We start from the raw sequence: 21,627 nt of genomic DNA on the forward strand, positions 1-21,627 counted from the left end.
AACAGAGCATGGTGTGCTCATATTATTTCAGTGATTGCAGTGGGAGGGAGAATGGGAAACAGACGTGGGTTGAATCGCACTGGAAATCATTGCCTGTATTTGAGCTGTGCTTGACTGAGCCCGCCTGAAACAATAACAGAACAGAAGTCTCCCCATGTGCTACACAGGCTACCCATATTCCAACTGGCACAGAAAGTGACATTTGAAATGTGAATGATTTCATCTACTTTTCAACACCCATCTACGGAGAATACTGCTCACCATTTTCAGTTAACTTTTCTTCGTTAGAGGAGCTTTGCTGCTGGTTCAGGTTGATCGATCCGAAACGCCATATTCCGGTCACTGATCTTTATATGGCATGATGGATGATTGTACAAAATATTATAAGACCAGGTGAAAGCTTATGATTCGTTATTAACTTATTAAATCAATTTCATTGATAATTGGAGTTGCAGAACAGATGAAGGTCAAAGAAGGATTTGTAAGCATTTGGGCAATTAAAGGGATAGTTCGGATTTTTTGATGTGGGGTTCTATGAGGTACTTGCAGACACTGCCAAATAAGGATAAACCCTTACTGAAAAGCACTGCGATACCCAACCCTCAGGTAAGATATGAATGAAACGAGTTACCATATAACCCCTAAAGATTTTGTTTTTCCTATTTAATTTAGAATACCGCTGCAGTCACCATTTCTAACACATACCCATTACCCACATCTATTGCATAGGCTGCAGTGAGAGTAAATGGTAATTTGACTGCATTTACTGCATCTTGTCTCCATCTTGAACAGCATTTCATCATCGCTATCATAATCACACATCTTTTCTTTCTTGTAGCCTATTTGTTGTCCAATAAACCACTGAAAGTCTGACTCAGCAAACAGCTGATCTGCACGCTCGGCACAGTGCTTGCTTCATGTAGGAATAATGGCTGTTTGACGGCAAAGTAAAGCGCTAAAAATGGTCAAAATATAGCGTACATGAACACTGATATTGATTTGTTTAGGTGGGTTTAGGGGGCTAAATGACGTGTTTGCTCATGGCCCCCATTTACAGCAGCACACAGCGCTCTGTGCCTGACGCGGCCGGTCTGCACTTCTCCAAACTGCGAGCGCCCCGGGGGTCCAATGAATGCACTGAGTGTAATGTAGTGTCTGCAAAAACCTCATAGAACCCCACGTCAAAAAAAATCTGAACTATCCCTTTAAGAGGTCCCTATATGATTATTGATAGTATGGAGGGTTCAGGTAAGTCAGAATGGATCAGGTGCATTCAAATACTGGCAATCCCGTTGATGTAATATTTTTTTTTATCAGCTCCATAGCTACACTTTCTCTTCTAGATCAGTCCAGTTGGTCATCATGTTTACACACCGATCCATTCCATTCAACATATTCTTATTCACCCCAGGCTCAGAAAGTGCAAAACGTGAAAATACCCTCCTCCTAAGTACTGTATTACGTACAATCATGAAAGGATTTTCCCATCATAAGTGAGAGGGGGTCAATAAATATCTATCTGTATCTGTATTCACATTGATGCCTGCACTGACTTTGCTACATCAAGACCTGCTGATTGCACATGATTCAAAATCAAATCATCCAGTCATCACGAATTATATTCCTGTGCTTAAGTCGTACAGCTGTCATTGGCTGAGCCAGTTGCTAAGGCGGCACAATGAGTTTGAGGGTGTGGTCCAGGGCGACGGCTGTCAGGCCCCACACTCGATGCTTGCCATTGCAAAACACTGGAAGTGTGTATCCATACTTGTCGCCAGTGCGGAAGTGTGTGTAGCCACGGTTCCGGAGGTTACACAAGTGGGACAGCGACAAGGTGAAGATCTCCTCCACCTGGGGTAGACACAGCCCAAAAAAAACCCGACATGTTACAATTTTGGCATTCATTTAGAATCAAATTTCAATCTGGATTTGAACCCAGACCAAAGACTGTACCAAAGACTCAATTACTCTGTCTGGTGCTGATATTAAAGGAGAATTTCGTTTTTTTTTAACCTGGACCCATCTCCTGGCAATAATTATGATTTGGCCACTCACCCAGCGATGTCCGCGGCATTTCTGGCCGTCCTAGCGTTGTTTTGAGATCAATATCGTCCAAGTCAGTTGTAAAATGGAGCTGATTTGGGGCCAAGTGTGAGCCTGTCTTTCCTGCATCTAAATAGCTATTTTTATTCCCGTTTTCGCCACATGTCGTGGTAATGTGATCCCTCAACATCCACCAGAGTGATATTTCGCCCCAGGCCATTTCCTGGAGTCTCCCAGGGATCAAATTGCCTCAAACGTGATCTCGGTCACCAAGTCTCGTAAAGTCCCGCGATACTTTCCTGCCGACTGGCCAACTACAGGTAGGACGCTTTGCGGTGGTGGTTTTAGCGTAACCTATGTGGGGTTTGGCATAACCTTCGTTATTTCGAATCCACAGTCGGTACAGTAAGTTGATACAGAATGCGTCATCACAGTAGCTACAGTACAGTAAGCTGTGGCACAGAGATTACATTTGCGTGAGATGAAGGTCAGAGATAGTGTGGAGACACGGCGGTATACAATAGGCCAAGACAGTCAAAAGAGAGGAGCTGTTATCCTAGGGAAAGGACGTCAATGACAGATAAAGACACAATCATGTACGGTGTTCTTCTCAGAGTACCATACAGACAGGAGGAGAGTACAGTATGTGTATGAGGATAGATAGTGTGTATGTATTTAAATTAATAACTAAAAGCTTTAAGGGGGGGTACTGATCTATAGTGTGTGAGTCTGATAACATTTTCTCTAACAGTTTGTTTGTGTCAATTACAGGTACAGGCCACCAGGGACATACTGGTGTTGTTTCAGATCACATTCGCAAAAGAGATCTTGTATCTCAAATGTCCTATCTGGTTAAATAAAGGTTAAATAAAAAATAAAAAAAGTTTCTTGGTCGCTGATTAGAAGGTGATTAGAGGTGATTAAAAGTCATTGATTACTTAATGCCCCTTTCTTTTTTGGGGGCCTCAGTGGCTTGTGTACATGTATTCAAAATACACACACCAACTACTTATTTTTACCCAGATATAGAAACATACAACACAATAAAATTATGATTTCTTTTTTGGTGACAAAGTATCTGGTACACTGTTCAGGAAACAAACTTATCAGCCAAAATTGACCAGAATTTAGTTAGCTGGCTGGTGATAAATTGCCACCATGTCAAACAACCAAAGAAACAACAACCTCCAGCCATTTCAATTTTGAGACAAGTGGAAATCTGTCGTTTTAGGGTGGATATAAAATATAGGGAAGTGATAGAATAGGAATTGGATGACTACTGTGTAATACCTCTCCAGGGTTTGGTTTGAAGGACAGCACCTCTATGGGCCCGAGGTTAGCCAGGACAGGGGCAATCATCATCCCTGACTGTGGAGAGAGAAAAGACAGGAACAGCATCAGATCCAGAGACATGTTTCATAGCAGAATACCAAGACTGCTTCTGCTAATTAGACAAGTGAGAGAAATGCCGCTTCTGCTAATTAGACAAGTGATAGAAATGCCTATGTTTTTCCTTGTCTTAATTCTAGTGTTTTGTGTGTATCGGAAAACTCAGATGTGCTTAGAGGCTACTAGGCCAATAACAACATTCTGCTGAGCTCTCTTGATACAATTCCTTGCAGGAAAAATATTTGACTTTATGGCAAACCAGAGTCTGTCGGGTAGTGGACTGCAGTATGTAGAGAGGATGTCTGCAATCATCACACTAAATGTAATACTTTCATGGCAATGATGAGAATGAAATACATTATAAAACCAATTTTGCTATTGAAATAAATGTGAAAATGAGGACGACTGTAGACTTATCAGAAAATACAGCATCTGGGCTGAACTCTCACTGGAAAAAAACAAACAAACAAACTTACCAAGGAGCCACAACATTTTAAGACCTCTAAAACAAAATACCGTACTACATTTAGCTGAAGATTTCACAACAATATGATGTCACAATTACAGTAGTCATCATATTGACTGACAAGCTACAATATGGGCAAGCGTGACCCGGTGTAATGTCGCCAATTCTCCCTACAAGTAGAACTCTACATGTCATGAATGCCACCACGAGCTTGTGTACCATCAAATAAGCTCCATAATGACAACTTTTTTTTACAGTAATGATAAGCAAGCACTTCATGGAAATTGTAATAATTAACTCAATAACAAAGTATATGTAATAGAATGACAGTAGATTGTTCCTGTATCATATATCCTCCCTTTTTATATTGTAGGGATCTGCAGGCCTATACATTTCAATTTTAATTTAATTTTAATTTCTGTGCAGTGTGAACATGGTTTGAGAACTGAAAGCACCTTCAGCAACAATTTCCTCGCTGTTGTGATTGGTTGTCACTGGTGGGTGAACAAGGCTGAGGTCAACTCAACTTCAACGCAGCTCTGTGTCACCGACTCCCGCGGAAAATGACTTACTTCCTGTAGCTCTGTCGCTCATAATCTGAACTTCCTGCCAAAGGCCGAGAATCAGTAAAAGGTCTGATGTCTGCTGGTTTCCCCCTCACCATGTCCCTGAGAGGCTGCAGCACACCCCACACCTGCTCCATTGCCACGGTAACACCCAGCTCCTCCCGGGCTTCTCTCAGAGCCGTGGCCACCACATCTCGGTCGGACGGATCGCTCTTCCCTCCTGCGAAGCTACACACGGAAGGAGATGAGTTTGTAATACACTGCTGTGCACACACTCAAGTTTTCTCATACATATTATAAATATATTGTATATTTTCCATTCATTTACTTTGTCATGCCGTCATATTTTGTCATCCGTCTATTTTTACAAACATATTTTCATAACAGAAATTGCTAGTTTAATTCCCCCCATTTGCTCTATTCTTATTTATATAATTTTTTTTACAGTATCCTGTTATCTGCTTCGGCAATGACCCAATTCTCCTATGGGGATAATTTCATCTAATATAATTTAACATCTACAGAAAGAAACAGTTTTATTTATGAGGTATGGTACTAGCCCGGCACTAACCTGACATCTCCCTTGTGTCTGCCCTTCAGTGCGCTGGAGCGCAGGGTGAAGAGGAACGCCGGCTCCCCCTCCACAGAACAGAGAGAGACCAGGACGGATGCGCATCTCCCCTGGCCCTTTCCCTGGGTCTGAATCGACCCTCTCCTTCCTTTGGCCCCCTCATAGAGCTTCAGGTTGGGCCCCAGGCTCTGTCGACACCTCTCTTCATTCTCTGGGGACAGGCAGCCCCTCAAGGCAGTTGCCTCGCACTGGGCAGCCAGATGGGCAGCTCTGTTCTGGGGAAAAGAGAGGCTGCAGGGCGAAAGTCCACTCTGGAAGTGGTTCAAAGTCCATGGCCTGTGTGTCGACGAGCTAACAGGTCTATGATATTGTCTGTAAAATGAATGGGTTTGAAGAAGAAGACCCTGAGTTTTAGCAGTGAAACTAAGTGAAGGTTGGTTAGTGTTCCATGGGCGTCTCTGGGGTGGAAGGCACGTGGTGTGGATGGAACAGTCATGCAATTTCTTCAGGGCTTTGGGATTTTGTGCTAAATCTTCCAATATGATGGACTTCAAGGTGCCAGATGCTAACTTGGCTTTTGAGACCTGAGACGGCTGGTGACGGCTGGGCAGAAACGCTTTGGGTATGAAGTTTTGGGATGAAGCTAATTTCAGCTGACAATTATCACAGTCCGAGCCTGACAAGGAGAGTGCCGCGTCTGCTGTCTCTTTGGTTAATGACAATCCTTCCTTTCCTCCACCTCTGCTATTGTCCCCTTCGTCTCTCCTGTCGTGCCCAGCTCTAGCACCATGCCATCTGGTACATAAGTGTTCAGATACAGCAGGGAAGTGGGGGTCTCTCACTCTGAGCAGCACTGGCCTTATGGAACCAGTCAGGATCTGAGGACCCCTAAACATTCTAGAGAAAGAAATGGAAACATAGAAGCCATATAAGACCATTCATTATCATATGAATCAAGTAAAAAATTATCAGTATTTGATTATACATTATTTGGAGTATCTATTTCCCAGCTGAGTAGACCTTGAAAAGCCAACATGTCTCCACCCTCCACCTGCTTGAGAGGAGGAGGATCCTAGTGGTGAGTAGAGGGGGCTGTCATCTCAGAACAGAAGCCTCGCTGCTGATGCGAGCGAGCTCGGATGTTTACCAAGCAAATGTAACTGTTAGCAGTAGCTAGCGACACTTTTAGGTTTACCCATCTGTTCGGTTCACTCCAGCTATTGTTATGGATCCGGATAACTTAATTTGGCGTTACAATTCTTCAAAACCATGGAGTTCAGCTGTCAAGTCAATCCAACCTGTCCACTGTTGTCAAACTTTGACATGCTAACTTGTAGCTAACGCTAGCTAGCTGGTAGCTATCAGTAGTCTAAAATGACACTATACCTGGTACAATTGTCAGCTTTGTTGCTTCTCTGCTGTCAGCTAGCGTTATCCACAAAACGCTGATTAGCGTTAACCTAGTTCAGTCAGCTGTCAAACTGTTACGCATGCTAACTAGCCTGCTAATAGCCTAGCATAAAACCGGCAAAATTAGAAGGACAAATAGAATGTAACCCCGGTGCTAAATTTCGTACTGGTTGAAAAACAATGATCGGGCGTCTCCATCTCAAAGTCAACCCGCATCAAAGTGCCCCCATTTTAAAAGTAAAATGTAACCAGCTAGTTTGAAAGCTGACCATGCTCACCTTGAAAGTTGAAACATCGATAGCTGGCCCTTCGCCCAGTTAGCTGGCTGCCACTAGATGGCGTTCAGTTCAGTAAGCCCTGCCCTCACTGTACTATGGCAAACTTATTTCACAACAACTATTCCCCATGTAGTATTTGGTATCAGTAAACAGGGGGAGGAGAGGTGACCTGGTGAAACCGTCAGGAAAACCCCTGCTAGTTTCATAGTGTCCCAGATGTGTCAGTCTAAGAGAAGGTGAAAAACCAGTCGGTCCTCTTCAGATTCCTTTTCATTTGCATCACTGACGAGGCTGACACCATAGTGGTCAGTCGCTCACTTCTATTTTAGTCGATAAGGAGCCTACCACAGTCTTATTTGCCAAAATAAGATGTGTCCATATTTTATATACTGTAAGAGTGGTCAACAGTGGTACCATAGGCTATATCACTGTTATTCCATAGGCCTAACATTTATGACATGCTTGACGCACCTTTGACATCAGAGAGAAACTCCTTGCCCCACCTGTTCTTCCAGTTCCACCCTGAGCCCTGCCAGGTTGCATGGATTTTTAAAGAGCATGTGACGCATCTGCATTGGCATTTCAGCTTAGCCTTCCCCATGTGCGTTGCTGCAACTTGGGTGCCGTGATAAGATTATTCCTCGTTCTTTAGCCTACTCCTTAAGGAACCCTGTGGTTATCCATACCCCCAGGCAGGTCTGACCTCTGGAAACTCTAGCTCACCCTTCTTCATTCCACCCAACACCATGGCCTCAGCCTGGTCTGAAGAGGAGACCTTCATCTGCTCAGTCTGCCTGGAGAACATGAACAACCCGGCCACCCTACCCTGCGGACACTCCTACTGCTTGGGTTGCATCAAGGGGCATTGGGACAGGGGGGGCACCAAGGGCCAGTACAGCTGCCCCCAGTGTAGGCAGGTCTTCACCCCTCGACCCTCCCTGGCCAGGAGCACTGTCCTAGTGGAGGCTATGGAGAAACTGAGAACCAACAGCTTCAAGCAGAGCCCCTACATGTCTATCTCCTCTGCCCCACCATCAATGCCTATCTACTTGGAGGTCCTACCAGATGGAGCTCCTCAGCGGCAGGGCAGTGTGTACCCTCAGCTCCCCACGGTGGCCGCCAGACCCTGCCCTCAACACCAGCGACCCCTGGACCTGTTCTGCCATGATGACAAGGAGTGTGTGTGTGAGGAGTGTTGTCAGCATGGACACAAAGGCCATCGTGTGCTCAGACCAGAGGAAGAGAGGAGACAGAGACAGGTATGTATTGGAGAATGATTTTTATTTTATGTTATTTTTTACTTTTATTTAATTTGGTGTAGAGGACTGTTTCATACAGGTGAACAAAGTATTGTGTTGTCACAAGTGCAGTGTTTTCACAATGCAGCTGAACTTGAAGTTCTTGTTAAACAACCAGTCAGGTTAACACTTATTTCCTGAAAGAGATTTTGCTTCTGCACAAGTGACTGAAATCAATGTTCATCTCAGCCCATTTTTGTCAATGAGTTTTTCTTTTGTTTCCTGTTTTCATATTGCTGCTACATTGTGTGTGTGTGTGTGTGTGTGTGTGTGTGTGTGTGTGTGTGTGTGTGTGTGTGTGTGTGTGTGTGTGTGTGTGTGTGTGTGTGTGTGTGTGTGTGTTGTGTGTCCCCAGAATGAGCTTGTTCAGATGCAGGCAGACGTACAGAGGAGAATCGGAGAGACTGAGAAGGAGCTCACGGAGCTCCCACAAGCTGCTCGTCAACATAAGGTCAGGATCTATTGCCTCGGTTTCAGCATCACTATCTTAGTGTGATGAAGACTAGAGGCCTCATTAACGGCTCTACTCTCTCCCTCTCTTTATCGCTCCTCCTTCCTCTTATCATCCGCTCACCACCCGTCACCCTCCTGTCTCCCTCTCTTCCCCCGTCTCCACTCGCAGGCCTCGGTCCAGGCTCTGCAGCGGGAGAGTGCAGATTTGTTCCCGGAGCTGATGAAGAGTGTGGAGCTCATGGGCAGCCAGATGGGCGAGCTCCTCAGCACCCATGAGGCGGCGCTGTGCAGCCGGGCCGAGGGGCAGATCCACAGGCTGGAGCAGGAGGTGGCACAGCTCCGCTGGAGGAGTGAGGAGATGAGCAGACTGGCAGACATGCAGGACCACATCTGCTTCTTGAAGGTAACACATGGGAGCCTGGGAACCTGACCAGTCTGCCAGCTCAGGTTTTATTTGCTCTGGCAGATGCGTCTGGCCACCCTCCCATTCTAACAGATTTCCACCTGGCATGAATATGGCCAGGCGAATCACAGTCTCTTTATTACGGTTTTTCATCTGATTGGTCAATCACGTTCATGGCACGTCCGTTATTTCTGTACACCGCTGCTAGCAGACCGTTGCTATGAACGCTGTTCTGGTAAATTTAACAGTTGCTTCACGTCGGGTTCCTGAATCATCCTGTCGGGATTTATTTCACGATAATGACCGGCTCGCTGTAACAGCTGATCTCATGGTGGTTGACAAACCAGCTGATCAGTTGGTCTGTTTACTTATTTCAGTTACTCTGCACTGTCACACATTTCATTGCTCTGATTGGTTGAGGCATTTTGGACTGCACTTGTTGGTAACGCCCCCTGGAAATAGCTGAGAGATTCCAGACTCATTCGCATTTACGCATTGGTCTGGCGACATCAGGCTAAACACATGGGCCACTGGGAATGGAATATAATCCTGAGATTATGGATTATTGGGTTTTGTGCATGTTGGATGATCTTTAGTTACATCTGCAAAAAACACATCCTTTTACCCTAAATCAGGTACAGCTACTGATTTGATCAACATCACTTTGTGTCAATAAATGTGAAACAAAGTGTTACTGAAAACATGCAGTTGTGCTCAGTCAGTTTGCCCTGGATAAATAAAGGACGGGATTCACCACCAGTACAACCAGAACCTCAGTCAATCCTCCTTGCACTAATTGGTGCTGTTTGTTCTCCAGAACTTCCTGATCTTGGAGCTGCCGGGCCGGGCCGGAGCCAGAGAAGAGTCAGGGCTGGATCAGGAGGAAGTGGTGGTAGATTCGATCCGCTCAGCCATGACAGATTTCAGAGATTCACTACAGGACCTTTGCAAAGCCAGCCTGGTCAAGATCTTCAGAGTAGGTCAGTAGTGGATGGAGAGGATGGGGTAATATCTGGTTCAGTAGGTCTATTCTATTCTATTATTGTATTATATTATATTGTATTCTATTCTATGTTATTGTTAAACGGCCCTCTGTCCTTTTGTAGTGAATGATGGCTCCATGGCTCCAGTAGCAAATGGTGTGGCTGCAGCAGGTGATGACAGTCAGGCCACTGCAGAGAACACAGGTAACTCACAATAACCCTTCAACACATAAGCACAGGTTTTCTTGGAAAGGCCACAGGTCCTATCTTACATCCGGTGCAAGGCGTTGTCATTGCTAGTTTCTAGCACTCAAAATCGCCCTTTTTTCCTTTTAATTGCCACTGGGTCGCTGAAACGCATTCCGTCGATGTACTGACCCAGTGGTGTTGATGTACTGACCCAGTGGTGTTGATGTACTGACCCAGTGGTCTCTGATGTACTGACCCAGTGGTAATTAAAAGGAAAAGAAAATCTGATTTTGAGTGCTAGAAACTAGCAATGACAATGCCTTGCACCGGGCTTAAGATGGGGCCAAGTTAATAAAAAAAACAACTTAGTGTTTTGCTGTTTTTGTAGGAAACAACGCAGCACAAGAAAAGCACCCAAACCCTCAGCTAAATGCAGGTACACTTTGCATCATCACATATCAAAGTAATGTATTGATTGGAAGAAAACAGTTCCATTTTCTCATAACCCAAATGTCCTTTTCTCTAGTTTATGAGATGACGACAAACCCTCCACCTTTACCCCCTCCTCGACCTCAAGGTACATCAGTTTAGTTACTTAATGGCTGTCTGTGTCCAGTGACACTACTGCATACCATGTTCTCCTTGACTTCTGTGTCCAGTGACACTATACCATATTCTCTTTGAGAACATGGTATAGTGCTATACATGTGGTGTGTTTTGTTTCATTTATCCTAATTTTCTCTTCCATTGTGAATGAAGCCTCTTCCACCCCTCCACCACTACCCCCTGCTCGTCGTCAAGGTAAATGGATAGGAGTACTTACACCATTACACAATTAAAGTTGTTTTATTGATGTGAGATGTCATGGATTTAATATTTATTTTTCCTTTGGTGGCCTCTCTCTTCCTCTAACTCTCTTGACAGCTTCGGCCGCTCCTCCACCACGCCCTCCTCTTCAAGCTCAAGGTAAATACATCAGATCTGCAATATGGTCCCGGCCCCTTTTAGGGGCAAAACACAAACCACTCGCCGTTGACTTCAATGTAAAATAGCAGTACCAAATACAATAGAAATCATAGAAAAATAACAGAATTCATTTAATTTATTAATGACCCAAAGACACCATGACATGACAATATATTACAACTCGTCTGGCCATAGAATGCGCAAGATACACCGGAAATATTACTTTTATCCGTCTCAAATCATATGACTCATGTCAGAGCCCCAGTCTAGGCTGAGCCAAGTAGCCTACAACGAGGCTGGGCTCCACTACAACGGCATTTAATGTAGGAAGGCTAAATCAGCAGCAGGCGGACACCGGAACTAGGTCACAGACATGAGTCACATGATTTTAGATGGGTCAGTAATATTGTTGTTATTAATTCTGATGTATCTTGCATATTTTGTGGCCGGCCGAGTTGTATTATATTGTCATGTCATGGTGTCTTTGTGTCATTAATAAACGAGATTCATTCTGTTATTTTTCCTATATATATTTTTTGGTACTGGCGGTGACTGTGAGTGGCTTGTGTTTTCCCCCTAAAAGGAGGCGAGACCATGAACCGCCTACAAAATGATGTATTGCTGATCTGATGTATACTGACGCATTAGAAGCTGTCAACTTCCCCCTATGAATGTTGTGAGTTTTGCAGTGATTTATTTCTCTTGTCATTTTGCTCTTTGTAGCATCTTCTGTGACAACAGTGGGAGTTGTGAACCCAGAGCCCAAGACTAGAGAGGACATGCTGAAATGTGAGTCTGTTTATTACCTCCAACAAGGAGGTTATGTTTTCAGTGCGGTCTGTCTGTCTGTCTGTCATTCTGTCAATTGTTTGTTAGCAGGATTATGGAAAAACTACCAGGGCAATTTTCATGAAATTTGGTGGAAGAGTGTAGCATGGGGCAAGGAAGACCCCATTACATTTTGGCGAGGATCCAATCCGATTCGGGTCGAGGGGGCGGGGGCGGGGCTAGGGAAAAGGGGCCATAGCTAGGGACAGGGTTATTCATACAGTAGCAGACTGGAGTAGCCTATTGGCCTTGGCAGAGTAGCCTGGGTAAACCCAGCCCCCAGTGACCTGCTCTCAGACAGACCCTGCTCACTAGTCACAAGGTATAGTGACTAGTGAGCAGGGTCTGTCTGAGAGCAGGTCACTGGGGGCTGGGTTTACCCAGGCTATTGGCAGAGGTCTGCGTTCTCCGAGTGCATTTCTAGTTCTTCAACAGGAAATGGATGCAACTTTTTTTTAAACCATAGTGATCCAACTTTTAATTTGCCATCGAGACAACAGTAGCCTTTGGTGAATTGTACTCTCTCCCTCCAGTTCGCTTTCAGCCCACGATGGACCCCAACACTGGGTATCGCCACCTGCTGCAGTCAGATGGGGGTCGTAAGGCCACGCTGCGTGCTGAGAACCTGAACCCACCAGACAATACACAACGCTTCCAGTTTTGGAGACAGGTCCTCTGCAAAGAGCCCCTGGCTGGCAGCCCCTATTACTGGGAGGTGGAGTGGACTGGACAGAAGGTAAGGATCCACAGGGATCGACGTACTGCATGCAGATTCAGCTAGTTGTATGTGTCATGCAATTTAATGCAAATCTTGATCGAATGATCAAGATCTTTATCTAAAAATCATAGACCGTGCTATGGTCACCCATTGGATTTTCGACTCCCGTTTTGAAGCCTTGAGGCTGGAGTTTTCACCGTCACCATCTTGGTTATTTGGAGCCACAGGTGATGTGAATTTGGACGAGAAGAGCTGCAGCGCCGCCTGCTATTGGTCTGTGATCAGTGAGCTGCGCAATCACTGGACAGGCGACCTGTCAATCACGCCCTAAAACATAGTCTTTTTAATCTATTTTACTCTAAATGGGACCATACTTTACAAAATGATCATCAGGCTGTATTGAAGAAGACTTGAAACTGGCGATTGAGACCAGAAACTCATTAGGAAAGTGTTTACTTGGGCCATAACTCAAGTGAGAAGTATGGCCATTTTCCCATTCACTTCCATGTAATTAGACTTATTTTTGCAGCCAGTGGAGTCGCCCCCTGCAGGCCATTCAAAAGAATGCAGGTCTACGTTACTTCCGCATTGGCTTCACAGACGGAGCTACGAGCTAGCCCCTAGCTTGCTAAAAATAGACTCATCGTATCAGCTAAAGAAGTGGAATCAGAGACCTTCCATTCCTACTTGAGATCTTTACCTCTCTCATCCCTTTGTCATATTTGGTATATAAAGCATCACAGACCGGACGGGTTGGTAAACATGAACATGGCGTGTGCAGTCTACTGACCTCAAGTCACATGATTTGTGACTATTGAAGTTAAGATTTTGCAAGCAGTACCTCTGGCTGCCATTTGGAGTGGCCAACATGCAAAGTATGATCTCAACTGAACTGCCATTGTTAGCTGTGTGTTCCCATCACTCCTTTGCTTCCATTCCCAATGGTTTCCCCTCTGCTGTGGTGCAGATCAGCATCGGGGTGGCCTACAAGGAGATGGAACGCAAGAGTACTGACGACCAGAGCCGCCTGGGCCACAACGCCCTGTCCTGGAGCTTGTACTGGTCCGGGACAGGCTTCTCCTTCTGGCACGGAGGCCGGGAGACCCTGCTGGGCTCGCCCAAGGCCCGACGGGTTGGTGTCTATCTGGACCAGCATGCTGGGGTCCTAGCCTTCTACCGCATCGCCTACAGCCAGGCCCACCTCATCCACTGGCACCAGGGCCAGTTCATTGGGCCACTATACCCAGGTTTCAGGTTCTGGTCGGGGGTGGGAGCCACGGTGACTTTGTGCCGACTGGACTGAGCTTTTAGTTGAACGACGGCCTGTTCTGGAACCATGGTCCTTGTTGGACATAGGGTATTCATGTATGCATTTTACATTGCTATCTGCACATCTGGTTTGAAGCATGTAGTGCTATTTTATTGAGAAGTAAATGTCTTTCAAAAATTCGAGCTCTGGAATTTGATCCAATAGCAATGGCGGGGGGTGGGGGGGTGATGAACAATGAGACTATTGCAGTTTATAACACTGTTGCAATAACTTATTTCGTTGTCTATCTTCTATTGTGACTCTAGTTACTCCAATGTTCTTTGTACACAGCCTCCATTCAGCTGATGTTTTTAGATGCAAAGCACCTCATGGATCCAGAAAGTAACTCATTCATTCATTGCCGTTTTGGAGACAGGTCCACTCTCAGGGTTAGCCTAAGTCTGTTAAGAGTAGGGTGCTTTGCATCTATGACCCTGTTTTGTTCATGTAAACTTGTATAAAAACGTATTTGTTATGAATAAAGGAATAAGCAAAATAAAGATTTTAATTATACATAGTACTTTCACAGTTCACACACCTTTTTTCAGGAGTATGAGTAGTCCTTGTATATCGTCTTTAACTGTAATACAGGTTTTGCATACTTAGAGGAAACAACAAACTATTTGGACTCCTTAGGGAAAAAAACACCCAAGTTTGAACCCTACAGCCTGTCTGAAATGCTTTTCTCTTCTTTATTCTCTCTCTCCACTTCTTTTAGCTCCTCCCCCTTCCATTGTATCTTCAGTATACTCAATGTAGGCCTACATGGGAAGTGCAGGCGTATGTGACCTTCATTGATCTATTGTCTGTCTGTTCTTTCTCTGATCGTGGATAAGATCTGATCTATAAACCTCCAATGCGCTAATGCCTGTGTTCTGTGGAAACCAGGATTTCTCTGGTGGAATCTAGGGCTGGACGACAATAATAAATAACACTTCTCATCTTTCAGTGAGATTATATTGTGAGGATGTGGTGATTTTGAGATATCGAGACGTACAATTCTGTTGTCTGAACTGATGAGAACAAGCACATTTTATTTAGAAACTCAGACATGAAGTATGGTAGGAAGGAATATTATGTGACAAATTCAGTTTTGTTTGACATCACAGCAAACACTACCATTGGGTTCAATACGATGAATACTAATTTTCCACTCTTGTGGTTTTTTGTGTGTGTGATACATAGACACAGGACACACCACAAAAACTAATCCACCATAGTACATTCTTGATAAATGGTAAATGGACTGCATTTATACAGCGCATTTATCCAAAGCGCCTATACATTCACCCGTTTACACACCGAAGGCGGCAAGCTGCAGGGTGCGGGCACAGCCATCAGGAGCAATTTGGGGTTCAGTGTCTTCCCCAAGGACACTTCGACATGCGGACTGGAGGAGCGGGGGATCGAGCCACCGACCTTCTGGTTGGTGGACGACGCCACAGCCCAGTACATAAACTGAAAATAAAGCATTATAGAGATAGAACGGCCTAATGAACGTACATTTCCATCCTGTAAATAGCTTATTTTCTGCCACTATGAGAAAATGAGCGGAATTCTCCTTTAATAGCTACAGTAAGTAATCCGATTACAAACAAGGAATTTGAATTGGTGCAAGTATGCAGCACAGCGGTCACATCAATAGAGGAAGACAAAGCAATACAGAGAAACAATCACATTATGAAGTGCCAAATATAAAGTCCTTTAAAGCGACATGATGGGGGGGGGTAGGATCATGTCCGTGGGGGAACCCAGCGGGTTACTAAGCCGGCTGAGGTCAGGGGGCATCGGAGGGATGGGGGTCTTTTGGGTCTTGTTGAAACCCCCCCTCCCCACAGGACCCAGTTACCAATAGTCACAGTAAAGCACAGGTTTCCAGCAGCCTCCACCAACAGACAATATGATGAGTTTTGGCACAATGTAATCGTGCTGTAAGCCCCAGCTGTGCAATAGAATGAATCAGCGTGACGTCACTGCCACCCAAAAATGCGTAACCTTGCGGCAGTTAACTAGTATGAGTTGTGCCACACAAACGTTAATATCTCAAAAAAGTGTAGATCACATCGCTTATATTTTGACATTCTGAGTGAGAGCAGAATTAGCTCAAGAGTTTGATGTATAATATATGCATGTCGTGTTAAAGTTGTGTGAACTATCGCAGTTTTTAAATTGTGAACACCGTCAGCCGGCTGGAGTCAGATGCTCAAACTCGGCTCCATGGGTTCCATTGCCGTTGCCACCCAGTGACGCGGTTTGTTTACCAAAATGCTGCTCGGCTGATCCCTCGTATAGACTCAACAGTCACGGGCCAGTCCAGAAGAGAATTCCTTGGAGCAAAAACCAAAAATAAAAACAGGGGGAGGGCAGGGCAGGGCAGGGCAGGGGAATCTCTTATTTCTTGTTTTTTGTTTTTGCTCCGAGTTAAATGTTTTATGGTCACTCAGTCACAATTCAGTACGTGTCTCGTTGGCTTGGTTCCAGCCAGGCTTAAAAACTTGTTATGTAAGGATTTTTTTTAAATGTCTTCCGGAAGGGGAAGTAGCTACCATCCTTTTAGCATCTGTAAGACCCGCCAACAAGAGGTGCCTATCATGTGTAGTTAACTGCAAGGAAGAAGAAGAAGTCACAGTATGGATGATCTCTGTCTGTTGTAATCATGGAGGTGTGAGATGAGCCCTGTGAATACATTTATAATGATCATGTAATGGTTTGGATTGTGGGATTATGACTGCCCATATAGTGTGCCAATTCAGGTTTCTGTTCCAGAGTCTATTAAGTGGCAGAGGTTTATATGAGGATTTTGTAATACATTTATCCACCATATTTCTAGCTGCCATGATGCCTTACGTGGGTGCTTCTTCCGGTGCCCCCCCCCCGTTACGTTGCTGACAGCCTGACACAGACACAACATAGCAAGTGCCCGTCTGTAAACGACAGCTGCAGGCGAACGGAGCAAATCATGTCCAGCTTGGCAAAAATCTTGTCGATAAATATCCAGAGTTGTTGAAAGAGCAACAGAAATAGTGGATGTGATAGATAAAAGTATTACATTCCCTCAAATAAGTCATCAAATGAGTGATTGTGACAAGCAACTTTTCTTTCCCCAGCGTCGGAGTTTTAACCATACGAGGAAATGGCAATAAGCTGCGACAATCGTTCAGACCGGACCTTGCACGCATTACAGCAGGGCATTCAAAAATAAGGTGGATAGAGGGCAGAGACAATAGCATTGTTTTTACCTTTGGTGTCAAGTAACGAATGAAGAGGGGTGGATTTCCAAATCAGTGTCCGATGGGACACCTCAAGCATGCATTGTTGCTCAACTGAAGGTAAAAGTAAAAAGAAGTGCACTGCCCGGGCCGAGAGATATGAAAAAAATCATTATGATTATCGTGAGGTTGATTTCAACCATATTGTCCACAGTGTGTGTGTGTGTGTGTGTGTGTGTGTGTGTGTGTGTGTGTGTGAGTGAAACAAAGGAATCTGATTGGCTGTTGACAGAATTCGAATTAAGGAGAGAGTGAAACAAAGGAACCTGATTGGCTGTTGACAGAATTCGAATTAAGAGAGTGATGGCCAGCCCATCCGACAGATACCACGCCATCCCCCCATAGACACAGACACCCCCACACCACATACCCCACTCACAGACTCGTCACAGCACCACCTACTGGCAAACACGAAAAGCGGTTTATCTCGAGAACTGTTAGTCCGATCGATTTCAAACTTGGGGAATGTGCTTAGGGGGACCTGATGGAGTGCAGTGCCGAATCTCATGCAATTCAGCATAGCGCCACCTACTGGCAAACACAAAAAGTGGTTTATCTGGAGAACCATCACTGATGAATGCTCCATATAACAGTTATGAAATTGGTTCAGGCATCATGAATGTGTTTTAAATATGTAATATTCAGCTCAGTGTTCCGTTATTCTGTGTTATCTAATTGTGTGTGCGCGTGTGTGCATGTGTGTGTAGCCCTAATTGAATCTCAGTTCCTTACTCCTCACTTTCTTTGAGCATTTTTCTTTGAGCAAAAATTGTCTTGCTTTGGTTTCATCTTCAGTAATCTAACATTATTTACAGTTGGACAATGAGACTCTCATTTTCCACATGCTAGCAACATTTTGTCATGTACCGTCGTAATGGCAAAGGTTCAACAAAATAGGAAAATAAAGTGAATGCTGATGACACATCGCTACACCCCTCTTGGGTGCAAAGCATCTCTCTTCCATTGGGAAGTGGACTCCTGGTGGTATAGGCTACAAAATGATACCGCAACGTCGTACAAATCTAAACCACATTTTACCTGTAATATAATGTTGGGATGGGAATTAGTTCAAAGCAGATCATAAACACAGCTACCTAGAGACTCTTGACACAAACATCTATCGCGTTTAACATCTTTGAGACAAGTGTATATGAACAGATACAATCTTCAGCATTGCACACAATGATAGCTCACTCTCTTTTTGACATGCAATATGACACACTCTCAATGACACGCACATTTGCCCATAATGCTGAGGCGGGGGCCTGCATGCAGAGAGAGAGAGAGAGAGAGAGAGAGGACAATGTCTTTGTCTGCTGATGGGAACACTTTGAAACCTCGCGGGCACCTTACCCCGGAGGATAGCCGATACCTGGCCTACATCTGGAAGACAAAGCCCTGGAGGGCGTGTGTATGTGTGTGTTTGAGAGAAGCCCCCACTGATGAGGAAATATATACGTCTCCAGGTATACAGGTGTATGGGCAAATAGGAAGGGAGGGAGGGGCTCTATCTAAGGTATATAACCCCGACATTTGACCCTCTGCCGGTTTATCTCACATCCATCCTTCTGATCTTCTGAGACCATCATCGTTTGCCAGCTTCAACATGAGAGGTGAGACCAGAAACGCTTCCAAGTATCTGCATCTTGGCCAGGAAGAAGATGAATGGGGGCCTCAGCCTTGTCTAATATTTCTCCATTGGGAATGGAGCGAAGGCTTTGACCGGACAATACTAGACACGTCTGTAAGAGGCAGTGAGATCGGAGATGTTTATTTGACCCAAGAGCAGTACTGGGAATACTAGCAGCAACTGCAAATGGCAGTGAGCCAGTATTGGGGAAAAGTGCGTTTAGAGAGGAAGATATCATTATTGAGGGGGAAAATGCATATGAATTCACTCTCAAAGTGAAAATATATTTTTATTTGACCTGATGTGCTGCTAATAATTTTGCAACCTTTTGGATCTTATTATTCTTACTGTTTATTATTTTTCGCTTGTAATAGAGAGCCGCAGGAATGAGTCCGGAAGTATGCTTTTGGGTTCTTCAGTGGAAAAGTCTATGGGATTTAACATGGCGGGGTTTCGCTTAAATGCATAAAATAAGGTCTGTGGTTGACAACCGTTGATGGGGAACGCGAATCTGGGTTCTGCATGATAATCTTCACAAACATGAATAACTTTTATGACTTTCGGAATGTAAATGCTTTTTTTTTTACACAATTTTTATAAAACGCTTCGAAAGGCATAAAAGTTATTCACGTTTGTATAGACTTTTCCACTGAAGAACCAAATGGTGGCGATTTCTGGAAAAAGCCTACAAAAATATGTTATCCCTGTGGTACTCTATACACCCCCCCCCCTCCCCCCTCTGTATGCTCTTTTCTTTTGATCCATTTGATGTAAAGCACTTTGAATTGCCTCTGTATATGAAATGTGCTATACTAATAATGTTGCCTTGCCTATCGCAGTAGCCTACAGCAGTGGTTCTCAAAAGTTTTCACACCAGGGACCCCTAAACTGACAAAGATTAGACCACAGACCCCCATTTGATAGGATTTTGTCCATTATGATAATAGGATCGATGCTTTTAGATGTTTTATTACAGAAAGTGTATAAAACCCATGACCAAAATAGTCATTGTGTTACTTATGAATGGAATTATAGCGAAAATAAATTACCCCCCTTTTGGCTGGGGGGACCCCCTGGAACCCCTTCAAGGGCCCCTGGGGGTCCCCGGACCACCCATTTGAGAACCACTGGCCATGTAGGAGGGAGGTGTTTGGAGCTCCACAGAGAAATTGACTCCAGAATGACTTGCAGAAATGAGTCTAGAAATCGATTTAAAAACAAAGTCAGCGCTGTGACAACAAGTCAGGTGTCAAATGTCCCGATGGAAAGTGGAGGCCTAGTGCGAAACCAAAGACCGTATTTGAAGACATATAGGCGTAATTGTAAAGCACTGACTGACGCAACGGTTCAGATCTCACTGTTCTTGTGGTAGTTGGCACTGCTTGGCAAAGGCAAAAGATGATTGACATAAAGCCACAAGGTGTTTCCCTGCTTCACTGATACTGTACATGCTTGTGCTCTCTCCGCCTCGCAGCCATTACATTGCTGTGTCTGCTGGGAGCAACTGTAGCCCAATATGACTGGAACGGAGGGCAGCCGGCACCTGACCATGGGAGCAGTCCAAATGGTGAGGATGATGGTGATGGAGAGATAAGCCAAGCCTGCGTTGGTTGTAGGCTATACATAGTTGCTGTTGTGTGTGCATATAACGCTCATCTTGTCTGGATGTGTGTGTGTGTGTTTAGTGTGTCTTACGGACAGCGCGTCATGCGGCTGCTGCGTGATGCATAAGCAGCTTCAGAGGATGGAGGCCTTTTTTAACATGAGCCTCAACGTGTTGGAACAGGAGTTGGATAGAACGGCGACGGCCCTCAACAATGTCAAAGGTGGGACATACACCAAGAAACACTCTTGCACACACGTCACACTCCTACAACAGCGACCCTGTCACACAACCCGATCAAAAGAGCTTTTCCAAATGTCACCTAAAATGGCGTTCAAATCAAATTTGTCGTAACCTGACCGTAATATCCCCTCTCCTCTCCATCTCCAGACAGCCGCAGTGCCTTCTCCGTTTCTCTGGGCCCCATCACTGAGCACGTCTGCGTCGGTGTGAATCGTGAAAAAAAAGTCATCATCTACGCACATGTCTTCATCAACGTGGGAGATGACTACAGCACGACCACCGGCGTCTTCACTGTGCCCCGTGCCGGCGTCTATGTCTTCGCCCTCACCGTCTACAGCGACGCGGGCGCTCCCGGAAACAGCCTGGACGCCTGTGCCTCTCTGACTGTGAACGACCTGGTGGTGCTGGGCCCCAGTGACAGGAACGTGCAGGACCAAGAAGACAGCGCCACCATTGTTTTTGCCAGGCGGCTGGCGGCTGGCGATAGGGTGGCCGTCGAACTGCCCCCCGGCTGCTTCCTGTGTGACAACAAAGCCCACTACAATACTTTCACTGGCTTTCTGCTCTACTAAGCTAGGGAACAATAGCGGCATCACACATTGTATCAACTCTTGACCTGTTGACAAGGTTAAGGTCAGACAGATACATTGTACCAACTCTTGACCTGTTGACAAGGTTAGGGTCAGATAGATTAGGTCATTCTACATTGATCATTGTACCTTGTTAATCTCTTATTCCTGCCATACTTTCCCCTATGTGATCCAATCCTCCCACTTGTTTCTATTCCATCATGTTTCGCTCTCCTTTCTAAGATCAGGTCCTAATTTCAAAGATTATATTACAGACCTTTCAAAATAAAGTTCTTAATGTTACTGCCATTTGCCATCCTCTGACTATCCTCACACCTGATTGATGTCACCCAGCTTGACTAGCTTTGTTTTTGTAACAGCTGTTTTACACACTGACATGATCCTCACTCATGTGATGTACACTGTGATGGGAAAGTGCTAAA

General features: G+C 44.9%; 3 protein-coding genes across 3 annotated transcripts; 2 read left to right on the forward strand and 1 right to left on the reverse strand.

The window, feature by feature from the left end:
• Positions 1-2: 2 nt before the first annotated feature.
• Positions 3-6,767, reverse strand: nudt8 (nudix hydrolase 8). The gene is made up of 5 exons (XM_083637435.1): positions 6,724-6,767; positions 5,036-5,932; positions 4,560-4,692; positions 3,334-3,411; positions 3-1,851 (listed from the first exon to the last, which is right to left on the reverse strand). The coding sequence occupies exons 1-5, from the start codon at positions 6,738-6,740 to the stop codon at positions 1,666-1,668; spliced, it is 1,311 nt and encodes a 436-aa protein (XP_083493561.1). The 5' UTR covers positions 6,741-6,767; the 3' UTR covers positions 3-1,665.
• Positions 6,768-7,326: 559 nt separating this feature from the next.
• ftr86 (finTRIM family, member 86) lies at positions 7,327-14,321 on the forward strand. The gene is made up of 12 exons (XM_083637293.1): positions 7,327-7,982; positions 8,377-8,472; positions 8,644-8,877; positions 9,695-9,857; positions 9,984-10,064; positions 10,438-10,485; positions 10,576-10,626; positions 10,809-10,850; positions 10,974-11,015; positions 11,739-11,804; positions 12,377-12,579; positions 13,529-14,321. Exons 1-12 carry the CDS (start codon positions 7,470-7,472, stop codon positions 13,862-13,864), a joined length of 1,875 nt encoding a protein of 624 aa, XP_083493419.1. The 5' UTR covers positions 7,327-7,469; the 3' UTR covers positions 13,865-14,321.
• Positions 14,322-20,492: 6,171 nt separating this feature from the next.
• On the forward strand, positions 20,493-21,187 carry LOC310776608 (complement C1q-like protein 4; the record flags this gene model as incomplete). Its single annotated transcript, XM_083636785.1, has 2 exons — positions 20,493-20,595; positions 20,763-21,187. The coding sequence occupies 2 exons, from the start codon at positions 20,493-20,495 to the stop codon at positions 21,185-21,187; spliced, it is 528 nt and encodes a 175-aa protein (XP_083492911.1).
• Between the last annotated feature and the right edge of the window lie 440 nt (positions 21,188-21,627).

Source organism: Poromitra crassiceps (assembly GCF_964638095.1).
Source record: "Poromitra crassiceps genome assembly, chromosome: 5".
Taxonomy (NCBI): domain Eukaryota; kingdom Metazoa; phylum Chordata; class Actinopteri; order Beryciformes; family Melamphaidae; genus Poromitra; species Poromitra crassiceps.

Excerpts from the sequence above, each read along its gene's own strand:
- nudt8 (XM_083637435.1), bottom strand. Across the intron at positions 4,693-5,035 it reads AGACACAAGGGAGATGTCAG|CTTCGCAGGAGGGAAGAGCG; the intron begins GTTAGTGCCGGG and ends TTCCGTGTGTAG. Across the intron at positions 1,852-3,333 it reads TCAAACCAAACCCTGGAGAG|GTGGAGGAGATCTTCACCTT; the intron begins GTATTACACAGT and ends TGTCTACCCCAG.
- ftr86 (XM_083637293.1), top strand. The coding sequence starts at position 7,470 with ATGGCCTCAGCCTGGTCTGAAGAGGAGACCTTCATCTGCTCAGTCTGC. Across the intron at positions 8,473-8,643 it reads AAGCTGCTCGTCAACATAAG|GCCTCGGTCCAGGCTCTGCA; the intron begins GTCAGGATCTAT and ends CTCCACTCGCAG. Across the intron at positions 9,858-9,983 it reads GGTCAAGATCTTCAGAGTAG|TGAATGATGGCTCCATGGCT; the intron begins GTCAGTAGTGGA and ends GTCCTTTTGTAG.